Here is a 22,277-nt window from a genome sequence, read left to right on the forward strand (position 1 = left end):
TTCCCTGCAGCCAGCTTTCTGAGGCTCGGCAGGAACACGGCTCGAGAGGACAAGGAGCACCTTGTAAACCAGGCTAGAGCTTTATTAAGCAGCTCTTTGCTGTCTGAAGGTGACACGATGGCTTCGCTCAGCAGCTGCGAGCAGCCCGGGCCTCTACACACCACACAGGCAGCACCGCGGGGACCGTCGGCCGCTGTTTTTGAGGGGACGGCTTTGCTTCTCGTGATGGCGGCGGCACTCGGCTTCGCACTTCCCTCAGGCGCCCTGCCCGCTCCTAACATGGCCGCTTCGCCCGCTTCCAAGATGGCGGCGCAGAGCTCGCACCATAGAGACGCACGGCGGGCCGCTCTGCGCGCCGCGCTCTCTGTGGCGGCAGGGAGCCGACGGCATCTCTATGGCAGCGGCCACCGCGCTGCCGGGCGGGCGGCCCCGGGTGGCGGCAGCCGCCGCCGGGCTTTGAGGGAGCCCGCCGCGGGGCCGGCGGCGAGAGAATGCCTCTAGCTGCCTACTGCTTCCTGCGAGCCGTGGGCAAGGGCAGCTACGGGGAGGTGAGCCTGGTGCGGCACCGGCAGGACAGCAAGCAGGTAGCGAGGGGCTGAGGGGAGCGGGTCGGCCGGGGCCCGGCTGCGGGGGCCCGGAGGCAAAGCGATGGCAGCACGAGCGCCCTGCGAGCCCGTTAACCACGGTGCGCAGTGCGGTGTTCTGCTAACCTCGCCGTCCGAAAAGTAAACAGCACCGGGAGGGGACTTTCTGCTCTACGCAGGTCCCTGGATGTCACCGCTTTCTGTGCAGATCGTTAGCATTGGCCAGGATCTGGCTTCCTTATCGTTTCTGTTTTAACTTAAATATTTGATGTATTGGCCTGCGTCTTATCTCTTGCCAACTGTTATAAGCATTTTTTCACTAGCAGGATGAGCAAGATTTTTGGTTGTGGCTTTTGGAGCTTGCTAGGTATTCTGCAAAAGAAACTGTATTTTAAGTATATTTGTTGCCAGAGTAATGTTTGGTTTTTTTTTTGTTGTTTGTTTGTTTTGTTTGTTTTTTGTTTTTTTATGGGTGTCACGTGGCTCAAGTGTTTAAAATGAAGAAGGTCTAATTTGCACAACAGAAAGCAGAAGAGGATTACAATGGACTTAATGGGAATCTTGCCACAGTAGCATGTTCACTAAACTAAGTTTAAGCAGTGTTGAGTTTCAAGTTAGGCTATTTTGCCTCTATTTTGCATTCTGGTCGAACTGACTAACACTGAAATAAAACCATAAGCTATTGGTTTCCATGCCCAAATACCACTGAGGCAATAGAAGAAGGCAAGTCTGGAAATGCTTCAAAGGAAATATGAGTTATCCTCGAAGAAGACAAGAAGGCTGGCTGCCCAGCTGAAGTGCCTCTGTACCAATACAGCCAGTTTGGGAAACAAACTGTAGGAGCTGGAAGCCACCATGCTGCTAGAAAGCTATGGTGTAGTCACTGAAACCTGGTGGGATAATTCCCACGACTGGAGTGTGGCTGTTGACAGCTAGAGCTGTTTAGAAGCTACAGGTGAGGAAAGAGGGGAGGAGGCACTGCCCTGTGCATCAATAGATGTACAGAGTGTGAAGAGCTGTCCATGAAGAATGGCCATGAGCAAGCTGAAAGCCTATGGGTGAGTTAGAGACTGAGGCAGAAAAGGGAGCCTAGTGGTTGGGGCCTGATGGAACGGAGGTTATTGATGAAGCCTTCTTCCAGCTACAAGAGACGTTGTGTTCACAGGCTCTCAACCTGCTGGAAGACTTAAGCCACCATGATATCCGCTGGAAAAGTAGCGTGGTGAGCTGTAGGCAATCCAGGAGGCTCCTGGAATGCACTGAGGACAACTTCCTGAGTCAAATAATAGATGGCCCCACCAGGGGGGGATGCAAAACAGAACCTGTTGCTCACCAATGTGAGTGAATTTGATGGGAGGCGTCAGGATTGGAGGCTGCCTGGGCTGTAGTGACACAGGCTCTCCATCCCCAGGTGTAGGCCATCAAGAAAGGAAGGTAAGAGGCAGGTGTCAGAACCAGGATCTGCTGGATAGACTAGAGAGCAAGAAGAAAATGCACAGGCAGTAGAAACAGGGACAGGTACCGTGGGAGTATAGGGATGCTGCTAGGCTGTGCAGGGATGTAGTGAAGAAGACAAAGTTCAACTGGAACTGGTTTTGGTAAGGAGAGCAAGAAAGGTGTGTACCTCAACTAGAAAAGGTTAGTCCAAGAAGGCATGCCTCCACTAGTGAGTAATACAGGCAGGTTGGACGAGGGTAAAGGTGAGGTACTCAGCAGCTTTTTTGCATCAGTCACTGGCAATTACTCATCACACAGCCCTTGAGGGAATGGGTTGGAAGGTGAGGATGTGGGAGTCCTCAGCGTGGGAGAAGTTATGAATCTGTTGTAGCGTGTCCAGAGGAGGGCCACAAAGATGAACCAAGAGATGGAACACGTCCCTACAAGGACGGGCTGAGAGCTGGGGCTGTGCAGCATGGAGAAGAGCTGCAGGTAGAGCTGAGAATGGCTTGTCAGTATCTGAAGGGGCTCTAAGAAAGGACAGGCTCTTTAGCAGGGTCTGTTGTGACAGAACAGGGAGAAATAGTTTCAAAGTGAAAGAGGAGAGATTTAGATTGAATATAACGAAAACCTTTTTGCAGTAGGGGTAGTGAGGCACAGGCACAGGTTGCCCATAGAGGTGGTGGTGCCCCGTCCCTGGAGGCAGTCAAGACCAGGGTGGACAGGTCAAGCTGTAGATGTTCCTGTTCATTGCAGGGCAGTTGGATCAGATGGCCTGTAATGATCCCTTCCAACTAAAAGCATTCTGTGATTGTAGTTGATTAGGCATGTGGAACACTAGTTCTACTACTATAGCTAGAGTATTTGTATTTTATTTCAAATGCAGATGATGCTGCACACAGTTCTCTTGTGTTTCCCATGGGAGCTCCGTGCCACTGGTTATTAAAACTGAGGAGCTTTTCTAATATCCAGCAGAGTTTTGAAAACAAACCATGCTCAGAGTTGTGAGGTACTGTTGCTTTCTGCATCATGGATTCCCGTGGTATATCAGGGGCAGTCTTCCTCAACGCTAATTAAACGTGCTGAATTAAATTAATAGGGCCAGCCTGGGAATTAGATAACCAAACAATTGCCAAGGACAGTGAAATTGAGTAAGGATTGTTGTAATGGTTTTGAATGAAAAACTCCCAGGTGAGAGTGGAGTCAGATGTGTGCCATAACATGGCTCTTCCATGGAAGGCTGCTTCCTTAGAAGGGATTGCCTCAAAATTTACATCAGTGAGGGACTGACCCTAAATATTTCCGCTCTGTTTGTTGAGCACATGCTCCATATGTGCTCCATGTTTTCTTCTCTCGTTTGGCTTCAGTGATATTTTTCCTTAAATCTGAAATTCTTTAGGAAATGTTTGTTGTGGTATACACGAGGGAGGATAACAGCTTTCAAGTGTTAAAACAAAAATAAATTTATATTAACAGTAAAACAGAATATGGGCCAGAGACCTTTTGGCTTTCAGTATGACCAAGAGGCTGTGCTTCACTCTCATTCATTTCTTCTTGCACCGGCTTCAACCTGCATGTGCAGAACCTCGTACCTGCAGCAGATATGTTTTAGGGCAAAGTTGAAGATGTTTCTGAAGGAGTTGTAAATGACATCTGCTTTCAGCTTCTGGGGGAAAATACTTTGGGCAGCCCTCCAACTGCTGCTCTGCTTGCACCATTGCTTTCCCAGTGGAAGCCTGTTTTCTTCCATGGTTAACTGCTTTGTAGGCTTTTTGTACAGAACAGTCCTAAGTTTTATGGCTCTGCTGCCAGGTGCTTGTTTTTTGTTTGGTGCTTTTCTGTTAGGGCTGTTTGGTTTGCTTTTAAGAAAAGGATAAACAGGCCTAAAAAGCTTAGCTGCGTTATTTTGTGCATTCAGAAGTTCAGCTCTTTTAGATACTTCCTGTGGATATGAAAATGTGGAATCCAAGCTTTGAAATAGAGAGATTTTTTTTTTTATCAAATTCCTTTAAATTTCATTTTGAAAGCATGATCTATATTCAGGTGAATTTTATTCTAGATATTCATTGTTGTTTTTCCGATACAACTGCATGCTTTCCTTAGTGTTACATTATGTACTTATTGTGGAAATATTACTATCAAAACGACCCTTTTAGAAGTAACTGTGATGCACTGTAAGACATTTCTGGCTTAAGAGGCTAATGATAAACGTGTTTCTAAATGAAAAGAAAAAGATAATAAATGTGAACATAGTCAAAACAAAGCAAAGTGCCCCGGAATTCCTGTGCAGTGTCATTCAGGTAGACTAAGAACAGCTACAGCTGTTTCACCCCCTTGCCTCCCCTTGCCTCCCAATTGTCTGTGTGGGATATAACTGCTGAGAAATTGCCGTTTCCATATAGAATAATGTAAGGAGATTTCCATTACTGTGTTTCCTTGAAATTTGAGTCATTTCTAGAGCTTCTATGTGGTAACTTTCTTCTCTGATGATACACCTTAGAATTTCTTTTCCAGTACGTCATCAAGAAGTTAAACCTTAAGCATGCTTCCAGCCGAGAGAGGAAGGCAGCAGAGCAAGAGGCACAGCTGCTCTCCCAGCTGAAGCACCCCAACATAGTGGCATACCGAGAATCCTGGCAGGGGGAGGATGGGCTGCTGTATATCGTTATGGGCTTCTGCGAAGGAGGAGACCTCTATCACAGACTCAAGGAGCAGAAGGGCAAACTTCTGCCAGAAAATCAGGTGGTAGAATGGTTTGTCCAGATTGCCATGGCATTGCAGGTAAAAGAAAATGTAACTTTGTCATTTTAAAATAGAAATCCAGTTTGTATCTCTCTGCCTTTAGAATTCCAGAGTCAGGCTACAGATTTTGAAATCCACTTTGGCTGGGTTGACAGCTGAGTATGATGGTTGTCAGTTCCATTAAGGACCTGTTTGCAGGTCACTGCAGTCAAACTAACTTACTGTTTTAGAAAGGATTTTGCTATTGCTTGGTATATCTACGTCTCTGTCACAGCAGACAGTGGTAACTTCCAAGGTGTTTGTAGTCTGAAATGCTTCTGTGGTTTTTGGAGTGTAGCTGTTGTTCTGTTTTCTTTAAAAGAAAAGGCTTCTTTCAGAAGCATTTTGTTTTCTGTGATTTGCTGTTTTTTAAGTGGTAAGTTTAAACTGCTAATTCATCATCTTCTTAAATATAATCTGACTCCGCTGGCATCGGAGATTATCAAACTTCAAAACTGTTACTGTGGTAACAAAGACAAGACGGAAATATTCACACTGAGAAAGAAGAATTTTCTGTCCTGCTCCTTAAACGTTGGCTCCTGTGGCCAGATATACACGAGTACATGTGTATGCACAGCCATGTCTGCTCTTGCTAATTGGAAGCCTCCTTTTTTTCCCATTCTTTAGACAAAGCTCATATGGCATTTTCCACCAAAAGTTTTAACTAAAGACTAAGATCTGGCTGCCAGGAAATGGAGCCATCAGAAGTGGGTTAGTCTGAGCACAGTCCTGCTTTTTTATTTCTTCTTTTCTGCTGGCTTGTTAAACCCTGTGGGAGATGTCAATAAAGCAGCACCAAGTTTTGGGTCTGTGCCTGTATTATGATGTTAATGTACCAATGCTGCCTTCAGCAGTGATAAATCATTTTTATTAGACAGTGATATCTGTGTCTCTGTTGTGTTTGCATTTCCCTCCTTTGTGTTGCCTGATTTTGCTTCTCATGGAGAACCAGTTGTGTTACTTAACTCAGTCTATATTGGTTTTTTTCTTCCCCTCCCAGTATTTACACGAAAAACACATTCTTCACAGAGATCTTAAAACTCAAAATGTTTTTCTGACAAGAACAAATATAATCAAAGTGGGTGACCTGGGAATAGCCAGAGTGTTGGAAAACCAATGTGACATGGCCAGCACTCTCATAGGCACACCGTACTACATGAGCCCTGAGCTCTTCTCTAACAAACCCTACAACTACAAGGTACAGTAAGTTAATGCAAATGTCGTTTCTGCTTTGCTAAGCAACTTGTTTTGTTTGCCTGAGAACATTACAATCATATGCACTACTTTTAATTCATTGCTTTTGAATGTCACAAAAGGTAAAAGGAAAAATGAGATATTGGGCAGCACCTTCATGGAGCTGTTTGCTGCAGTGGGTGAGAATTAACAGCATGTGATAAGTTATCACAAATCAGATGTTTGTCAGGCTACCTGTATCTATTGTAGCATGCCAAAAAAAAGATTTTAGTCTGTGTTACGTAGCTGTGTTTTCTAAAAGTATAATGTAGGAGACAGGATGCTTTATACTAAACTGTAACATTAAAAAAAAAAAATAGAGGAACGTGCAGCATCTCTGAATTTAAACTGAAGTAAGATGGTTGTGCTCTGATGTTCCACGCATTGAAAACCATGGGGAGCATCAGTTTGGGTGTCTGTGAGCAACAACTAAGGGAAACTGTTCTTAGGAAAAACAAGATTTTCTTTCTCTGGTTAGAACCAATGTTGTAATTAAAAAGAAAAACAACCACCCTACAAACTGCAACTTTTACAGTTATTTTCAGAATCCACTTGGTTAAAGTTGGGAGGAAATAAGAAATCAACATAAAGAGTGAGACTGAGGCTGAAAGTTTGCAGCGCATTTTGATCTTAAATCATTTATTGTGATGAAAAGCCTCTTGGAAAGCACGTGGCTAAGCTTGGAGAGAAAATTTCTACCTTTAATGCAAAGCTCTTCAAACTTTTTCTTTTTTCAGTCTGACGTTTGGGCTTTAGGCTGCTGCGTTTATGAGATGGCCACACTGAAACATGCATTTAATGCTAAAGACATGAACTCTTTGGTTTATCGAATTATTGAAGGAAAGGTAAAAACATTTTTATCAGTTCTTGGGGTTTTTTTTATAACTTGAGGTAACCGTTTGCAATCAGAAGCTGTGCAGGGATTTGCAGGTATTTGGATGTTACGTGCATCGTCATGGCTGTTTGTAAGGTTGGTGTTTCCTGGTAATCTCTGATAGAGCAGCACACCCAGGAAGTTTGTTTTTAGATATTGCTTGGGTTTCTTATTTCCTTTCTGTACAGTGCTGTATAGATTAATCCTCAAGGTTTTGAGTAGCGCTTTTCATTTGCTTCTGGCTGATGTTGTGCAAAGAATTCCATCACTATCAGCCTTTTTCCTGTTCTAACTTCAGTGTCTTATTTCCATGGCTGTATGACGAGGTTAAAACAGATTAATTATATATAAATCTCTTGCACCTATTCACAGAATTTCAACTTCAATGTTAATTAAAAGCAATAACAAAAATTGACAGGCGAAGCACAGTTATGGGGAAATGTATCGTGTGAATAGTTGGGCTGTTTTTTATAGAGTACTTAGCTTGAATTTGGCTGTTACGTATCAGTGATTTTGCAGCATGCTTTGACAGTGTGAAATAATATCAGACTTCCACTCCTGTTACAGCTGCCACCCATGCCAAAGGATTACAGCCCACAGCTGGTAGAAATAATACAAACTATGCTCAGTAAAAAGCCTGAGCAGAGGCCTACTGTGAGAAGCATCCTGAGACAGCCGTATATCAAGCACCAAATTTTGTTGTTTTTGGAAGCCACAAAGATGTAAGATGTTTTCACTTGAGTGACTGTGTGCAAGACTTTCTTGCTGCTTTCGTCTTTGCTTTATAGCTTTTCCTATTTTGGTTTTATAGCAGGATAACATTAGTTCTCTGTGTGCCATTGTAAAGCCTGCAAACATATTAGTTGGCTTAGAGTCCTTGAGAAATAGGAGAGCTAGAATGAAAACCAGTTGAGTTTGCTTGTTTGTTTTTGTTTTTTGCAAAGGCAAATTAAATTATGCAGCAGTTAGAACTGATCAGCTTATTCAGAGTAAAGAAACGAGGAACTCCAGTATTTTCAAGGAAACACTGGATGCTGCAGGTTATGCTGTATGGTTCACTGAGGCCATTTACCAGCTGGGAATTGTATTTGCAATTTCCTTTTGGTGTTCACTGATACCATTGTTTTTCTTTGGTAAGTTTGGTCAGTTACTTTCCTGCTCCCAGATAAGAGTGGTTTTGGTGCTGTGCTGAACAAATGTATTTTGCTGCCAGAGTCTAAATGGTGTTTCTAAGCTCCTTTTATAGAGAGAAAAATGAGGATGTTAAGTACAGCCTGTTGAAAAAGCCCCCTGTTGTGTATTCTCTGTTATCTGTGTACTGGATTGTTTTTTATTAATTTATGGAATCTAAAGAAGTATCTTAAGGTCTTGTAGCCAATGAGTGAGCAGCTTTCTTTTTTTTCTAACAGGAAAGCAGCCAAAAGTCCTAAGAAAATGGCAGATTCTAAACTTAAAGATGCTTCTTCTGTGGTCCCAGTGAAGAATGAATGTCATAACAAGGACATTATACCCCCAAGCAGTTCCTCTGAGCGAGGCAGGAAATGCAGAGTTGTAAGATGCATCTTTCTTCCTCTCCTGCACACTGAAAATCAGCTTGCTTTTCTCCTAGGAAAAATATTATGTTTTACATGACATGCCCTGAGCACTGGTGAGAACATAGATTCCTAGTGGTGTGTAAAACTTACGTTGATGAAGGAATGGTGTTGAGGTTAATAACAGAGGTAATTAAAAAGCTGTGGGTCAGTGAAACTAATTGTAGTGCTTTAACTTTAAGATGGTAACTACATAACATCTGATTTCCTACCTGTGGGCCACTGTATGAACTACTTCTATGTAAACATGCAATTGAATTTGCAGACTTACCTTTAGTGTGAAGCACAGTTATATACCAGTATTTCCACTCTGCTCATGGAGTATTTGAGGAAAAATATTTTTCAAATATTTGATGACAAGTGGTAATCGTTTTCAGTGACATGATTCTGATTGGCAAAATTAATTATTGCTCCACCACGGAACTGTTTGTTGTTCTCGTTGTTTCCAGTGGTTAAAATGAGTCATAAAGAGATTAATGTTGTATGTGGTTATTTGGTCAGTTGGTTTTTTTGTTTGTTTGTACTCTGAAATTAGTCTGCTGTCGTGGGTTTAGGCTTTACAGCTGAAATGCTGAATGTATTTGGTGGAGCAGCTCTTGGAGAATTGCTGGCACTCATTGGCTTCTCCCTCATGGAAGAGCCAAGGGTTTACAACTTTTCTTTCGTGGCACCAGTGAAAGTGGGTGAGCAGTATATGTGTACATCCCTGCCTGAAACGTAATCTGCACATACAGCCTGCATCTCTTTTAAAATGTGGGTTGTGGCATTTTTGAAGCTCTCAATCTGCTAGCATAATTTCATTACACTTTATGAGCTCTGGTATGTTAACAGTGTTCCTCAGGTGCTTGGGATGTTCTTTCATAAGTGTGTAATACCAAGAAGCAACTCTCTCGTTTTGTTTTTATTCTAGAATGAGGAAGATTGTGCCATCAAATGTAAAGCCAGCAAGTTTTGTCCATCAGAGAAACCAGCTGTTGAGCTGAGTACAAAACCACGCAGTAATGATTTGGACAACCTGGGAGGCTCCTTGGCTACGATTAGTGGAGTGAATATTGATATCTTACCATATGAAAAGAGAAACTGTGGAAGTGAAAAGAGTAGTGGTGAGCATATGCCAGAGGGTCATAAAGCAAAGTGTGTGAATGCTTCAGGGAATTCTGAAATAATATGCAGTAATCCTCCAATGAAAACTGATGGACTACAGAAAAAGACAAAGCAAGCTTCTAAAGGGAGAAGCGTTGATTCTAAGCACTCCTCTGTTGATGCTGTGGAAGATGATGATGACACTTTGAAACTCCTGCAGCCTGCATTGAAAGACCAGAAGCAAACTGATGTGGTAATGCATTTATGATTATGTGGACTTTGAAATACGTGTAACTAATAGACACCTCTTAAAGCTCAGAGAGCTGCTGCTCGTATTGGGTTTGCTACCCAAGCAGGATTCTGCTGATGGCATTATTGGTGTGCTCTAAATAGCTGGGAGCCTTGGCTTCAGATTTGCAAATGCTGTGTGGTGGGGGAGTTTCAGATGATGGTAATTCTGCTTCTGAAGGGAACTGGAATCTCCGAGCCGAGAAGAGAGATGGCAGGAACCGTTTTAGGACTTCTTTGTTGTGAATAGGCCTGGCTAATTTCTTGGGTTGGTCCTGGTGTGGGTAGGTGACTAACAGCAAATGGAGGAGACAGCCAGTCGAGTGGGTCTCGGAGAGGCTTTTCTCTTCCATTCTTGACTATTTAGTGCACTCAACTAAATGATCTGAATAGATAAATGGTAGGCTTGGGGCCGGGGTACTGGATTTGTCAGAGAGTAGAGGATAGATTAAACGGCGCTTGGGATTGATGCCTGATTTATACACCACGTGCACTCTCCTTGTCTCCTTTTTGCTTCTTTATAGTCTGACACTCAATGGAATGTTGAAGTTTCATAAGAAAAAAGTGAGGATGAGGAGTAGGAGTGATTTAAGGCAGGCAGGTGATGAAGTGGTGGAAAGAGGCGTAAAAGAAGGGAGAATTGAATAGTGATGTGGAAGTCTGAAGCATTTAGCTGTCTTGCTTTCCTTTCTTCTGAAGGCAGATTGTCTCTTGCTGTCCTTAATTTCATTTATTCTTTCACTGCTTGTGTTGGTGATCTGGAAAATCAGTATGTCTAAGGAAATGTCAGCTTCTCCCTGGGCTTCTGTAGTGCTGCCATTTGGATGGTAACTGACACAAATGCTGCCTAATTCTTTTCCCCGTGTGCATTTCCCAGTGTTAAACAGGTTTGTTATGGCAACTGCAAAAATACTATTCTTATTTCATCCTGTTGAATCTCTAAGTGTCAAATATAAACATGGCTCTTCCCCTCACGTTGGTGCTTGGATTTATGTCTTACGTCTGTTCCCTGGCTGCACAGCTGTCACTTCTGCACAATTGCTTGAAGCCATTTTACTCTAGGTGCTGATTGCCTTGTAATTACTTTTTTTCTACAAGAAGATTTTCATGCACTTTTAAAATGAGAAATCATCTATTGCGGAGTTTGGATTCTACTGAAAATCTGCTGGAACCATTTGTTCCTGTTGTAATTCAGGTGTCTTTGGAGTGCTTCATTCTTGAGATGTGGTGGTGCAGCAGATACTGTTTTCTGGCTGTCACCAGCTTATTGTGTTTGCAGTGTCATGTGCTAAGTTGGATGTAGGCCAAACAGTCGAGTAGCCTGTGCTGATTTTTTTATTTTTCAAGTGCCTACAAACTGAAAAAGTACTTTTCTTTATTAGGATGTTGTCTATCATGGAGCTTCAGGAGATGCTCAGGAAAAAGTTCTCTCTCAATTACAGCCTCATGGTTCTACTCATGAGCCCTCTGTCTCACAGCAGCAATGGCAGAAGAAAAGAGAGCTGGCTGAAGTCTGTTCAGAGAAGGTACAGGGCTCCTTTCACTGCTTCCACAATGGGCTGAGTGGCTTTTTGGGGAAAGACACCACCTTTGTAAGGAAAGGGAAACAGGATGCTTGGTTTTCGGAATCATACCTTATTGCTGTTCTCTTCAGTTTGGGTATTTGAGGCTGGGATCAGCAAAATCACAGGGTGAAAAGTAGTCTGGAAAGAGGGGGATGAGGTTTAGGGATGGAGAGAGGGGAAGTGGTCGCAAGCAGGAGTGCAGACTGGGAGATGTCACGTAGAATGCAAACCTCTCATCCAGCTTTACCATGCAAGAGTGCCTTCAGATTGCAGAGAACTTGATGTAAATACGTAGTTTCTTACTCATTTCTCTCTCAAGTTCGGAGCAGTTTCTCCTCGGCCTTTACCTTTTGCTACTGATGTGAGTGTGAAGGCAGCACAAAGCTGTGCAGAGGAGCGTGTTGTCAACATCTCTGCACCTGCCAACAGCGCCAAAACCAGTCAAGATGCCATTGCAAAGGTTGGTTCCAAATGCTGTTGGTTCCAAACACGGTGTCACTCTGTTTTTGTCTCTCTTCTGAGCAGGCTGTTCCTGGAGCATGTGTACAGAGAGTACAGAAATGCAGAGTAGCTTCCTACGTACAGAAATGCAGAGTAGCTTCCTACGTGGAAGTTCAGTTGGCCATCTGGCTGGTGTTGGAAGAGATGCTTCTGTGCTGAGCCAGTCTCAGGCTTCTTTTTTAAAGTGTGTTAGTCGTGGTTCCCAAAACCGTTTTGTAATAAACAATACAGCATTTAGAATTAGAATTAGAAAGCAGCTTTCTCTTTGTCATATGAAAGAACGTGTTTTGTTTTGTAGATAGCGAAGGTCGTTGTGACAATTGCTAATTAATACCGTACTAATTTATCTTAAAGGGGCGGCCTTTGTCAGCCAGAGAGCGGAGGCGGCTGAAGCAGTCTCGGGAGGAGACGTTTCCCTCTGGTAATTGTTTGCACGTGAGCTCTAGAAATGGACTGCTGCCAGAATAAATTCGAACTCGCTGTCTGTTCTTCACTGACATCCTGAGAAAGATGCACTAAAGCTGCAGTTCTGACAAACGTTTCTGTATTCTTCTAATTCTTAATTATGTTCAGTCGCATTCAGGGGTGATGGCTTGTATTTGAAATGTGTGTGAGGCTCAGGATGTACACTTTTCAATAGAAACAGCAGTGCTTTTTGTTAGCAGAATGCCTGCCTATCCAAACCTTTTCTTGCATGAGCATGAAATTAATTCACAATACATACAGCTGAGTTGTAAATATTGCCAAAATGTCATCCTTCCAGTGATCCCAGCAAGACGAGCAGGAAGTAGTGCAGTAGTTGAAGGAAAACCTCATATGGAAAATCGTGTTAAAGTTGCTCAGTCTTCATCAGATCCCAGTGCTTCTCAGGTAAACTGAGGTTGTCACGCTTTTGATGTATTTCAGTGGAGGCACCATTTGGGAACCTAGCCGTATTTAAAAAAAACAAACCTGTGTATGGAAGAAACTCAGTGAGAATGCTCAGTTATCTGCATGTATTGTAAGTCCTGAGGGAAAGTACAGCTCTGTGATCTGCCTGTTTGTTCGGCTTAACACTTCTACACATTTTCTACACCATACACATTCAGAGGTAAAGCCTAAGAGGTCCCCCAGCAGCACTGACGTGTGATTTCACTGCTAGTTGGGTTTTTTGGTTTGTGGATAAGAACGTTTCTATCATGAGCTGTGTTTTGGTGGTGGGTGAATCGCCTGCTGGAGTTCAGCCTTCACACCTTACCTCTAGCCTTGTACATCTCACTGTGCTTTGTTAGTAGTGTTTCTATGCTGTATTTGAGTATGTTTACATGCTCACAATAAGAAATAGCTTCCAGAAGAAAACTAAATAGTTTTTGGTGGTATTCTTTTAGTTGCCTAATTGAAAAGAAAAAAAAAAAAAAGGCTAAGGTCATGAACATACGTTGGGCAAAATCTTCTGCAAATCCACAGGACGTTATTAACATCAGGAAAACAAAGGAAGAAACTTGAAAAGTCAAAGCATAGGCTTTGTTTTCCTCAGTCCTGCGCTTGCGAGGAAGGTATTTTGCATGGTTTGCCTGCTTGTGTATGCTGTAACTGTTATTTAAGTGCAAAAGTGACGTGGATTTAGTAATGTTTGGTAATGCTGTGTGCACTGCTGGTAGTGGTGCTGTGTGCTGTGCACTGAGCACAAGATCCTGGGGACACGTGGCACAGACTCCTTGTGTATTTCAAGGGATGCTGAAACCTTAACTAATAAAGGAAATCAATATGATTTGAAGATGTGTGTGTTAAAGATCAGCAGACGAGCTAAGGATAATCATGCATAGTGTAGCTAGCTGGAAATTGTGCATGATGTAATTGCTTTAAAATGAGGCACTTGGTAAAGCATTGGTGGTTGTTGAAACCGAGCCATGGTGTGGTGCTAGTCAGACAAGCAGTAAGCACGTTCTGATGTGTATTAGCTTGTTTAAAAATGAAGTTGAAACTCTTTGAATATATCAGTATGCACACAACTGTTCCAGTTGAATTGGGCTCTTTTTTGTGTAGAGCAACTAGTTAGTGCCATAGTGATAAATTAATTCTGAAAATCAGGGTTTTCCTCTGTTGTTTCCTGTTCCTGTAGAAAAGCAGAGAAACCCACTGCCTGTCTGATGATGAGCTGAGCTCTTCCACAAGCTCTACAGATAAGTCTGATGGAGATTGCAAGGAGAAGTAAGTATTTTGTGTACAGTGTGGGAGAGTATTAAACCTTGACTTGGAGTGGGGGGAAAAATTCCAGGCATTGCTTTCCCAGTTTCCCTTTACACAGTGATTGAAGAATCTCATGATACATAGCATTTAATTGTTGTCTCTCTCTGATGATAAACTTTTTGTGCTGTACTTCTTAGAACATGCAATTGTGTAGCTGTATTTTGGCAAATTAAGCTCTCCAGTAAACCAGTGTTGCAGCATCAGAGGATAAAGATCGCCCAGGGTGCTTTAAAAGCACGAGTGCAGAGCTGTCCGTGTGTTTTCTTTCAGCTCTGAAGGGGGCTGAAATAATTTGTTTCACATTTTGTCAGTGTTAGCAACTTCTTCAAGAGATGCTGTTTGTTGCGTCGCTGCAGGTGCAGCTGCACAGGTAGCAGCAGCTGATAGGACTGAGGGTTTTGTCCAGCTGGATGCATTTGGTGCCGTTGTTAGATGGAATACTGCTCATGCTGCTGTTGGTAAAACTGCACCGCAGGATGTGAATTTAACCTGGGATGCTTAGCAGGACCTCGCCCTATTTATTGAAAGTCCTCTGAAGGCAGAGGGGAAATTGCATCACGAATGGTAACTGAATTACATCGTGTTTCTCCTCTCCTAGAAAAAGCAGCGTGAGTGAAGTGAATGAGCTGGTGCAGCTGATGATTTGCACACTGAGAGTGGACCCCAAGGAGAGCTCTGAGTGCTCTGTAACCTCAACTCCAGCCCCGGAGTTTAAACTGCATAGGAAATACCGAGACACTTTGAGTTTGCATGGAAAATCATCAGAGCCATCAGAGGACTTCGAATTTGAAGAGATTTCTTCAGGTCTGTTGCTGTGTTACTATCTTAAATGATTGGTTGTCAGCTGCTAATTACCAAAGAAAACCTCCTAGTGGGCGGCAGAAAGCAATCGGTCCACTCTTGCTTCTTCCAGATTCTAATAGCTTTCCAAATAATTTTGGGTACAGAACTGTTCTAGCTGTGATATACATGCCAGTGAAGGCAGTGGGGTCAGTCCCTGCAATTATTAATGAAGAAAGCTGATCTGTGCTGGGACTTGCATTTAGAAGTTTCCAGAATGAACAGTTCAGAGTTGGAGTTGAGCATTTTGAAAGCACTTGTTGTGAATTGTGGACAAAGCTGGAATCGCACAACTCAGCATTAAAGACAGTGGAGGTTTTTATGAAGATAGAATCATAGAATCACAGAATGGCCTGGGTTGCAAAGGAGCACAGTGCTCATCTCGTTCCAAGCCCCTGCTGTGTGCAGGTCACCAACCAGCAGCCCAGGCTGCCCAGAGCCCAGCCTGGCCTTGGATGCCTGCAGGGATGGGGCATCCACAGGCTCATATAGAAGCTCATTTGCAAGAAATTATTCTTAAAACAGTTGAGTGGTTTTCTGTTGTTGTAGAGAATTGTTAGAATGAAAAATAGTATTTTGCAGAAGAACTGCCTGAAATGAAGTTAGAGGCCTAATTGTGTGAGCTGCCTGCAGTGATGTTGTGCTGTACAGAGCCTGAAGATTGAGCATTGGAATGGCTCTCACAGGAGATCACTGTGGATGATCTCCTTCAGATAAAAGGTTATTTCATGCAAACTGACAACTGCAGTTCTGTGGCAATGTGTGGTTCTGTGTTCTTCTAGGTGTGTAGTATGAAAATTGAAAGTAACTGCAGTGATCTTCTCTTTTTTTTTTCTTTTTTTTTTTTTTAATAGACATGTTATCAGGTCCTGAAAAGATGAGGAGAGTGGTTGAAGTCCTGAGGTCTGATGTGGTGCGAGGACTGGGTGTGAAACTTCTTGAGAGGGTGTACAGCATTATGGAAGAAGAAGATGAAGTGAAGAGAGAGGTGAATGCTTTACAAGTCAGATTTTTAGAATTGTTTGATTTCTTACAAACCACTTCTTAGATATTGAGGTAACAGTGCAAACCTGAGTTCCAGAAAGTGTTGATGTGGTCAATGGCAGGCAAGAGCCTGAGTGTGTGTTCAACATTATAAAAATTGCTTCTGAATGTAAATGGCATTCAGCTACATGTTCCTGAGGAACCAGAGGAGCTTTACAACTGTCCCTGAGTTTGAGGAAGATGTGAGGGGTGTAAGTAATGGCTCTGTGCTGTTTCTTCATTAAGGGCTTCCTTTTGAACTACAACTTTGTGTCTTCATGTTCCTCTTGCTTCAAAGTGAGAAATGGTTTAATGCCTGTTCCTAATGGAGGTGAATGAGCAAAATGTTTGACTCCTCTGATTAAAAACTTTACTACAAAGAAAATACCTCATGAGCAGGCATTGCCAGCGAGTATTTAAAACTGCCAGGGGGGATTTGGAGCATCTCTTGCTTTCACAGTAAAATGGACTTTTCCCATTTCCCCCCTTCCATCTGTGTAATAAAACTTCACCTGCTGCTTTCAGCTGAGTGCTTTGGTTTACATCCTGATTCCTTTTGCTGATGTTTCAGTCACTTTTCAGTAAGTTTGCTGGTATTTTCTTTTTTTCTTCCTTGTGCTCTAAACAGCTGCAGTTGCGGGAGCACATGGGAGCCAAGTATGTGAGCTACAGTGCGAAGGCACGCCACCTGAAGTTCCTTGAAGAAAATGTGGAGTTCTGAGCAGAGCCTTTTCCTGAGCAAAGAGGACAGAGCTTTCCATCTTGTCTGATGGATTGGATCAGCTTGAAGAGCGTGTTTCTCCACTGACCTTGGCTGCATAAACGTGCAAAAAACATTATACTTTGTAGTAATATTTTTCATGTTAAAATGCTTTCTCAGAAGAGAAACTGTGTTTAGTTTTTATTCTCTTAATTAAACTTCATTTTTTCTATAGGGCTGCAAGACTAAGCTTTGTATAAAAGGAGTGTCCAAAAAAAAAAAAAAAAAAGTGTGTGAATTTATCATAGCAAAAGGTTGGGCTAAAGTGATGTGTATATATAGATAGTGATATATATACATACATATAGAGGGAGGGAGGGAGGTGATGGTGGAGGCGATGGTGGTACCAGAATCCATGCTGAGGCCACGGTGTGAGAGACCAAACCTTACCCCAAGTATTTGTATAGAGTTAGTGGGGGGGAGCAGCTCTCACTTGTAGTGTGGGGGACAGACGGAAAGAGCAGGGAAAGCACAGTTCACCCATGCGCAGACAGCTTATTTCAAAGGCAAAAACACAAAACCTGAGGCAGCCTGCATCGCCTCAGGTTGAAGGAAAAATGGCTGGAGGCAAGAATACAAAGGAAGGGTGTGGATGGACAAAAGTCTGCTTGAAGCTGCAAATGAAAACCTTCCTTGCCTGCTCCACCCCCCAGGTGCCTCTCTACAACAGGTCTGAGGCCTGCATGGGGAAGGTGCAGCTGTGCGTGGGAGCAGTGAAGGGGCTGAAGCACTGGACCAGGGTGCCCAGAGAAGTGGTGGTTGCTCCATCCCTGATTTTTAAGGCCAGGCTGCATCAGGCTGTGGGCAACCTGACCTACCTGTGCATGTCCCTGTTCACTGCAGAGAAGTTGGACTAGATGGCCTTTAAAGGTCCCTTCCAACTAAGGATTCTGTGATCCTGTGAATTATTGGACATGAGATGGTTCATGAGCTTAGGACTCAGAATGGAGTCAAATGTTTGCCCAACCACTTTATTATAAAAAGTGGGAAGGGGAAAGAGAAGGAAAGGAAAAGTGTATCAGTGTGAGCGACGTTATACAATCATCGAATCCTTAGACCTGGAAGGGACCCTTTAAGGCCATCTGATGACCAGTAGGTGCCCTTTGCTGGACCGGTCCTTGATTTTTACCCACACGCTCTCAACCAGATGAGGGCTGTTCCTCAGGCACAGTTCTTCACAATCTATCCACTTCCTAACGTAGAGGGCAAGTCTGCCTCCCTTCCTACCCTGTCTGTCCCTTCTGGAAAGCCTGTAGTCCTCAATCAGGGTACTCCAATCATGTTTCCATGATAGCAATTAGGTCATACTTTCCCAATTGCACCACGGTTTCTACCTGCTCTTTTTTATTTCCCATTCTGCATTCATTGGTACAGAGGCACTTCAGCTTAGTTATTGGCCTTGTTTCCTCCTCAGGAGCCCTCCCTAGTACCTCCAGGACAAGTCTGGGGTTTTCCCTTACTGCCTCTCAAGGTGACAGCAATCCCACACACTTCTCTGTTACCTAGTGCACCTCCCACCCCCATCATATCTATTTTAAAGCCCTGCTAACCTTGTTCCCAAGAATATTTGTGGCCCTTCTACTCAGCTCCCATCCGCTGTCAGCATTCCCCCCTTCTCAAGGCTGTGTCCCAAGCCATGGCACCCAGAGCCCTGAGTACAACACCACTGGCAAAGCCATTCATTCAGCATGTCCACCCTCTCCTTTTGTGTGGATCCCAGTCACCAACAGAGAGGACAGAGGTGAACACGACTTGCACTCCTGATCCTTCAGGAGTCTTCCCAGAGCCCTGAAGACCCTTTTGATTGCCTGAGGGACTTCTTTTGCCTACCTCTTCATTTCCACTGTGGAAAACCAGTAACGGATAATTATCAGAGGGCTTGACCAGGTGAGTGATGCTCCTGGCAACACCTCACCCCGGCACCAGGCAGGCAGCGCAGCTTCCTGTGGGACGGATCCGAGCGGCATATCGGGCCCTCGGCTCCCCTCAGAAGGGAGTCCCCAATGACTACAGCTCTTCTTTTCTTCCCGACTGACGCTGTAGCAAAACGGGGAGCAGACTGACCACCTTGGGCAACCTCTGCTGCACGGCTGGACTTTCACCGCCATCCACATCCCCCAGTCCCTCCAGCTCCAGGTCCTCATAGCTGTTCTGTAAGGGCACCTGGGAAGGTGGGACAGGCTGAGGGGCAGTCAGCTTGCTGCCCCGAACAGGGACTTGTTTGCATCCCTCTCTGCCTCTGAGGTCTCCCCTTCCCGCCTGACTGTGAGACAGCAGGCGCTCGAGGAGCATCTCCCAGCACCGCCCCTGTAGGGATGGCAGAGTGCAACTCCGCCAATCGATCCCATCCCCACAGTCCCGGACGTCCCTCAGCCTTTCTGCTTCCCCCTTCAGCTCTCCCACCGCGCTGAGCAGATCGCCCAGCTGCTCGCACCGCACACAGCCGGGATCCCCGCTGCAGCACTGACACGGCCGGGCTGACTCTGCAGCCCGAGACCTGAACTGCAGCATCTGCGGCACGGGCGTTCGTGCTTTCTGAGTCTGCACGCTCTTTTTAGCAGCAGCTCGCCGCCGTGCGGTGACCACGGCAGCACCTCGGTGCGTCCAGGCAGCAACGACCCGTTCACAGATCCGCTAACTGCTGAGCGCCCATCCTGCTGGGCGGCAACGCGCCCTGGCAACGCCCACTTCACGTCAGCCGCTCTCGCGAGAGCTGCCGCGCTGCTCTGTTATATCGCCGTTCCGTTCGTAGAGGATCCGGCAGAAACCCCCCCGGTATGTCGCGATTAGTCGCCTAAGCAGCGAACCTCGGCGATCGAGGTTGTAGTCCGGTTCTTCTTGGGTTGCTCACAGTGAAGGTTCATTCAACGCGCTTGCAGGGCTCCCACACGAGGCCCGGTTCCTGGCAGCCCTGTGTAGGCAGAGATGCCTCCAGCTGTGCGTGCATCTTACAGCCATCTTTGAGACAAAAGCGTTCATACCTTCGTATGGCGTCTCACGGGACGCTGCTTTCTCCCCCCACGTGAACCTGCTGTTAACAAAGCTGTCAGTGCCATCTCATACCCTACATCAGTTACAAGCCCTTAGGACTTCCCAAAACCGAGCATTATGTACCGTCTCACGTGACCTGGTTCAACCTGGCACTGCTGACAGCTTGTTTTTCACGTGGTTAGAAATACTTTCAAAGAAGCATAGTTGTATTTTGCCTCCTCAGTCATGGCAATAGCCAAACTACACTCCATTTGAGTGTGGGCAGCATTCCTTTTTGCTATAACACTTTGAGGAGAATGTGAACTCAGCCTGAAATTCAGCACCCCATGCTGTTTTCCCTATGACTTCACTTAAACTGCAGCCAAAGCAGAGAGGGCCTTCGTGCTCTGTGCAGCTCTTAATGAACTCATGACAGCGTGCAAACCAATAAGGGGGAGAAACTACAATACTGAGACAAGAAGCATCTCCCAGGGAAAATACATTAAAGCTTAACAAAGTTAATTGCCACAGCGTACCATAACAAAGAACCGTTTTATTTAGCTTTTAGAATGCCTTTTTGGTTTTCTGTCTGCTGGCTTCTTATCCTCTGTGCCCGACTCCTGCACAGGCAGCCATTTCAGGGGGTTGCGGCGGTACATGGGCCATGGGGGGAGTGTCAGCTTAGAGAACAGGAACAAAACAAAACACGTAAAGCACGGAGTTAAAGAAGTGCGCGGCTTCTGAGACCTGAACTGCAGCACGGACATTCGTGCTTTCCATCTGGGTCTCCACGTTCCTTTTAGCAGCAGCTCACCGTTTCTCTGGGTACCCAGAGAAACACACTGCCATTTCTATTACCAACAGAGTCAGATGAACTTTAATATCTAATTGAAATGGAAAATCAATTCAGTGTAGGCAGCAGCATGAAATTGCAGCATTCTGTAAAATCTTAACGTGTTGTCATGTAAGTTTAAGTACAGGACTGCTTGCTCTGCAGCTCAAAGAAAGCAGAGATGTGCACTGCTACCTGAATTAAATGGCAAACATTTGTGCTTGCAGCCCCGTCATTCAACCGCTGCTTCAGGTTAAATAGTGGATATAGTTTCCGGCTTGGGCACAAGAAAACCCCCTTACCAAACAGGATAATGCAAATCCGGCCATAACTATGTAGACAGTCCATCCAAACTGCTCAGTGACATATCCGAAGATGAAACCAATTACCTAAAACAAACCAACAAACACACACGTTTTTGATACATTTCAAGCACGCAGAAAGGCTGCTGAAGCCACGCTTGGCTGGGGGCGTGGAGGAGAGTTAAGAACAAATGATGGCGTGGGTTTTTCTGTTTGAAAGCACACTTGGTGCACCTTTCTAACCTCGTCTGCAAAACTGAAGGCCAATTTCAAAACTAAAGAAATAAATACGGAACTAAAGCGTTAATGCCAAGCCAGGCCCAGCAACGAGAAGAACCGAGATCCTAAAATCGGAGAACAAACCCAAGGAGCCCCTCGTTATCACCGCGTGTACTTACGGCAGAGACAAGAATGATGCCCTGGAAAATCTGTTCCGCTAATTTCTGGCCCTTGTAGTCCTGTGGAAACAAAGCTTTCGCTCAGCGGATGCACCCCGCCGGGCAGCCGCCGCGGGGCCGTCCCGCCCCTACCATCTGTGTGGGGATGGAGCGGAACACGTCCAGCATGGTGGCGGGGCACGGCTCCTCGTCCTCTTCACTGGCCTGCTCCTGCTGCTCCCGCTGCTCTCGCTCCTCGTCCTCCTCACTGGCCTTGGCCTGCTCCCGCTCCCGCTCTTCGGCTTCGCCGACGTCGCCCTCCTCGCTCTCGCTCTCCCCCTCCCCCTGCACACCAGGCTCCTCCCCGCTGATGGCAGCCCACACCACATCCTTGCTGCGCAGGCGCAGCTGTACCGGAAGGCGCTTCCGCGCGCCGCCGGAAGTGTCCGCCCCGCGCCCCGTCTCTCGCTGCCGCTGTGCTCCGCCATTCCCCCAGGGCTCCGAAGCGTTTCCCGCGCTCTCGGCCAAGTCCCCGCCGTCGTCTGCGGCCCGCTCCCCGGCCTCGCCCCGGTCTCCTCCGTCGGCTGCAGCCAGCTCTCCGGACCCACCCCGCTCCTCCATAGGTGCCGGCGCGGCGGTGGACGCCGTCTCCACGGCAACGGCGGTGTTGGCCGCAGGACCCCGCGGCGAGGACCCTTCGGGCGGCGGGCGCGGGGTGTCCGTCACTGCGCCCGTTCGGACGCGGTGCCGACTGCCGGCCTACGGGCGGCTCCCGCCCCATCTCAGTCCGCGCTCCCTCCCGGTCGAGTCCCCGCGGCCGCCGCCGGAGCACCGGGGTCCGGGCGCTGCGCGGTTCGGCAGCCCGTGGCCGGTAGGCGGCGCGGCGGGCAGCCCGGTGCCGCGGTGGCAGTTGGCGGAGGCGCGGGCAGGGCGGCGGAGTGGAGCCGGGCGTCCGCGGTTCCTCGGCCCGGCGCCCGCCCTCGTTGGGCGGCGGTTTCTCGGAGCC

At 45.8% G+C, this 22,277-nt stretch overlaps 2 protein-coding genes across 2 annotated transcripts; one reads left to right on the top strand and one right to left on the bottom strand.

Moving 5' to 3' along the window:
• Positions 1 to 491: 491 nt before the first annotated feature.
• Positions 492 to 16,751, top strand: NEK4 (NIMA related kinase 4; the record flags this gene model as incomplete). Its single annotated transcript, XM_079540535.1, has 16 exons — positions 492 to 584; positions 4,536 to 4,802; positions 5,803 to 6,000; positions 6,773 to 6,880; positions 7,477 to 7,631; positions 8,319 to 8,460; positions 9,412 to 9,837; positions 11,014 to 11,067; positions 11,255 to 11,398; positions 11,757 to 11,897; positions 12,293 to 12,359; positions 12,702 to 12,808; positions 14,040 to 14,128; positions 14,766 to 14,971; positions 15,862 to 15,995; positions 16,659 to 16,751. 16 exons carry the CDS (start codon positions 492 to 494, stop codon positions 16,749 to 16,751), a joined length of 2,424 nt encoding a protein of 807 aa, XP_079396661.1.
• A 3,566-nt stretch (positions 16,752 to 20,317) lies between these two features.
• On the bottom strand, positions 20,318 to 21,497 carry SPCS1 (signal peptidase complex subunit 1; the record flags this gene model as incomplete). Its single annotated transcript, XM_079540276.1, has 4 exons — positions 21,425 to 21,497; positions 21,293 to 21,352; positions 20,895 to 20,981; positions 20,318 to 20,440 (listed from the first exon to the last, which is right to left on the bottom strand). Exons 1-4 carry the CDS (start codon positions 21,458 to 21,460, stop codon positions 20,318 to 20,320), a joined length of 306 nt encoding a protein of 101 aa, XP_079396402.1. The 5' UTR covers positions 21,461 to 21,497.
• Between the last annotated feature and the right edge of the window lie 780 nt (positions 21,498 to 22,277).

Source organism: Tetrao urogallus (genome assembly GCF_951394365.1).
Source record: "Tetrao urogallus genome assembly, chromosome: 10".
In the NCBI taxonomy this organism is placed as follows: Eukaryota; Metazoa; Chordata; class Aves; order Galliformes; family Phasianidae; genus Tetrao; species Tetrao urogallus.